Here is a 3,417-nt window from a genome sequence, read left to right on the forward strand (position 1 = left end):
AGAATCAGGAACCCACACAGAATGGGCATTGAGAGAGCGGAAACACCAAGGGGGTCCCACCCCAGACCAGGCATCCGGGCACCCGGGCCTCAGGCTCTCCATCCCCACCCTCCTTGGGGAGCCAGGTCTCCCTCACCTGGAAATGAGTCAAGCCAAACTGAGTAAATGGAACTTTATTTCCATAAATACAGGGGTAACACCCATTCAAGGGTAGCTAAAAGAGGGGCTGGAGCCTCAAAGAAACTGGGCTCCCCAAGGGCACCCCAATACTGAACATAGGGACTGGGGGATCCCCAAACCTGAGATGGGCCTCACGGGCCACAGATATTCCCCAGCACTGACACTTCAAGAACGGAAATGTCCCCATAGGGGAGCCTCAGAACCCCACTCTCATGGGTGGTCCTTCCTGGGGGTTGGGAGGGCTCACAACAGGGGAGTTCAGAGGAACAGGGAACATGGGGAAAACAGAAGCTAAAAATGTCCTGAGTGGCCTGGAAGGAGACCCCTGTGGTGGGCAGGAGCTGTATTCTGTGCCTCCAGCCAGAGTTGAGGAGCAGCCACGAGTAAACCTGGCTCCTCACTTCCCAAGCTTGGCCTTAAGAGGATGGGGGAGCTTGCAGCGAGCCCCAAATGAGAGGACACGAGATGGCAGAAACCAGGATTTGCCTTTCACAGAAGAGCAGAGGAAGGGGCCCTGGGAGCCCTGGTTGGTGGGAGAGTGATGAGGTGGTCATGGGCACACCAGGGCCTGACATCCAAGGCTACCACTTGGTCTCCGGGCTGGGGAGTTCCTGAGGTATCCCTCAGGAGAGCCAAGGTTCAATGCAGGTCTCATAAAGGGTACGGTTGGAGTGCCAGGCCGTGTGGGAGACCCCAGCCATTGGACACCTCACTATGGCCCCCCGAGCCAGGAGAGTCTTCAACCCAAAAGAATCCCGCAGATAAACCTTCAAGGTGGGCAAAGGGGCATGGAAGAAAGACATAGGGAGGACAAAGTAAGTTCCTGCTGGTGTCCCAGACCCCCTCCCCACAGGGTGAACCTTTCAACTCCCGTGTCAGTGGCAGAGAGAGCCACGGACAGCTGGGACTGCGCGCAGAAAGGGAAGGTAATTCCAACGAACTCACCAGTTGCTCCTCCATCTCCAAGACCGTCTCATTTGCATCATAGAAACCAAAGAAGCTACAAAAAGATTGGGGGGTAAGGGGGAGGTTATCAGGAGAGCTGGAGAAAATCAAGGTGGGCTAGGGTCCTTCAGGAACTCATAGCCTGTTGAGGACACAAGCAGCAAGGAGGACACTCAAAATACCAATATTTAACTGGGTATCATGTACCTCATGAGGTGATGCACTGAGGGTACAGCATCACTTCTGCAGAATTCCCATCAAAAATGCATAATCTGAATCTAATCATGAGGAAATAGCCAACAAACCCAAACTGAGGGACATTCTATAAAACAGCTGGCTCATACGCTTCAAAAATATCAACGTAGTGTACAAAGACCAAGGAAGTATTCCAGATTAAAAGGGACTAAAGAGACATGACAACTAAATGCAACACAGGATCCTGGGTTGGATCTTGCACTGGATTTTTTTCTATAAGGACAATTGGGAGAATTTGAATAAGGTCTACAGAGTACTGTATCAATGGTAATTTCCTGATTTTGATCATTATTGTGGGTATGTAAAAGAATGTCCTGTACATAGAAAATAGACACTGACATACTGAAGTTTTCAAGGGTGAAGAGATATCATGCAACCTGCTCTCAAATGGTTCACACACATACTCCGTACATATATATGTGTGTATATATATATATATATATATATGTGTGTGTGTATATATATATATATATATAGAGAGAGAGAGAGAGGGAGGGAGAGAGAGAGGATGCTAAGGTAAACTCGGTAAGATGTTAACATTTGGGAAATCTAGGTGAAGAGTATACAAGATTGCTTTGTACTACTTTGGTAATTTCCTGAGTATGAAATTATTTCAAAATAAAAAGTTCTTAAATTTTTTTTAATTAAGAATATTTAACTGGCATGGGCACTGAGTGGACACAGGCCATAAATAACTGAACAAATGCCAATATGGGCTATGGGAGCAAAGAGGAGAGGCTACTACCCTAGTTTTAGAGCATCAACAAAGGCTTCCCAGCGATTAGCCTGGACTAAGGAAGGCTGTCCCAGGCAAATGCAACAGCAAGAGCTGCACAGAGGTAAGGCACAGCTGGGTGCGGGGGGTGCTGGGTTGGAGGCCTGGAGGCCTTGTTGAAGGGCTGGATTTCACACAGTAGGAAAGCAGTAGGGGCACGAAGACCTGGATTTTAAACTCCAGCTCTGCCCCACACTCCCCACTGTGTGTGGTTGATCATGTTGCTTATCTTCTTTGCCCTGTATAAGAATACCTCCTTTGTAGAGAGGAAGCAAAACATCGTGGCTGGGCTTCCCTGGTGGCGCAGTGGTTGAGAGTCCCCCTGCCGATGCAGGGGACACGGGTTCGTGCCCCGGTCCGGGAAGATCCCACATGCGGCAGAGCGGCTGCGCCCATGAGCCATGGCCACTGAGCCTGCGCAACCGGAGCCTGTGCTCCGCAGCGGGAGAGGCCACAGCAGTGAGAGGCCCGCATACCAGAAAAAAAAAGAAAAGAAAAGAAAAAAACATTGTGGTTAAGTCAGACAGCCTGACTTCACCACTTAACTAACTCTATGAATGTAGGCAGGTTATTTAATCTCTTTGTACTTAAGTTTCCTTATATGTCAAAAGAGGATAATAGTAATTACCCTATAGGGTTGTTGTGAGAATTAAATGAGCTTTATTTGAAAAGTACTTAGAATAATGCTTTGGGACATAAAAGGTGCTATATAACCTTGAGCCATTCTTATCTTCACAGGATTGTTTGAAATGAGGTAAAAAAATAAATCCCACCTCTATTATAAGGCATGTCACTCATTCACTTAAAACCTTCCAACATGTTCTTCTCACTCAGAATTTTCAAAAAGCAAGGGCCATGGTTGCCAGGGGCCAGGGAGTGGCAGGGATGAGGGAGTTACCATTCTTTAAAGGGTATGGGGTTTCAATTTGGGAAGGAAAAAAAGGTTCTGGAGATAAATAGTGGTGATGCTTACACAAGAATGTGAATGGACTTGATACCACCGAACTATACACTTAAGAATGGTAAAATTTTATGTTGTGTATATTTCAGGAAAAAAGGGGGGGGTGCTTACTGTGCCCCACAAAGGCTCTCTGTAACTGGCTCCCTGCTACCTCTTTCACCTCCTCTCCCACCCTCTCCATAGCTCCCTGCACTCTAGCCACATGGGCCTCCTTATTCCTCAGACCTGCCCCAGGGCCTTTGCAGGTGCTACTCCTCTCCCCTGGGTTGTTCTTCCCTCAGTTTGATGCACAACTCTTTCC

General features: G+C 47.9%; 1 protein-coding gene across 1 annotated transcript in view; it reads right to left on the minus strand.

Moving 5' to 3' along the window:
- Positions 1 to 803: 803 nt before the first annotated feature.
- Positions 804 to 3,417, minus strand: part of PPT2 (palmitoyl-protein thioesterase 2) — a 7,025-nt gene continuing 4,411 nt past the window's right edge. Inside the window, exons 9-10 of the mRNA XM_007459520.1 lie at positions 1,126 to 1,180; positions 804 to 947 (exon numbers count right to left, since the gene is read on the minus strand). Of these exons, the coding sequence (XP_007459582.1) occupies positions 804 to 947; positions 1,126 to 1,180 (199 nt within the window). The remainder of the gene's footprint in view (positions 948 to 1,125; positions 1,181 to 3,417) is intronic.

The sequence above is a fragment of the Lipotes vexillifer genome, unplaced genomic scaffold (genome assembly GCF_000442215.2).
Source record: "Lipotes vexillifer unplaced genomic scaffold, Lipotes_vexillifer_v1.1 scaffold862, whole genome shotgun sequence".
Classification (NCBI taxonomy): domain Eukaryota; kingdom Metazoa; phylum Chordata; class Mammalia; order Artiodactyla; family Lipotidae; genus Lipotes; species Lipotes vexillifer.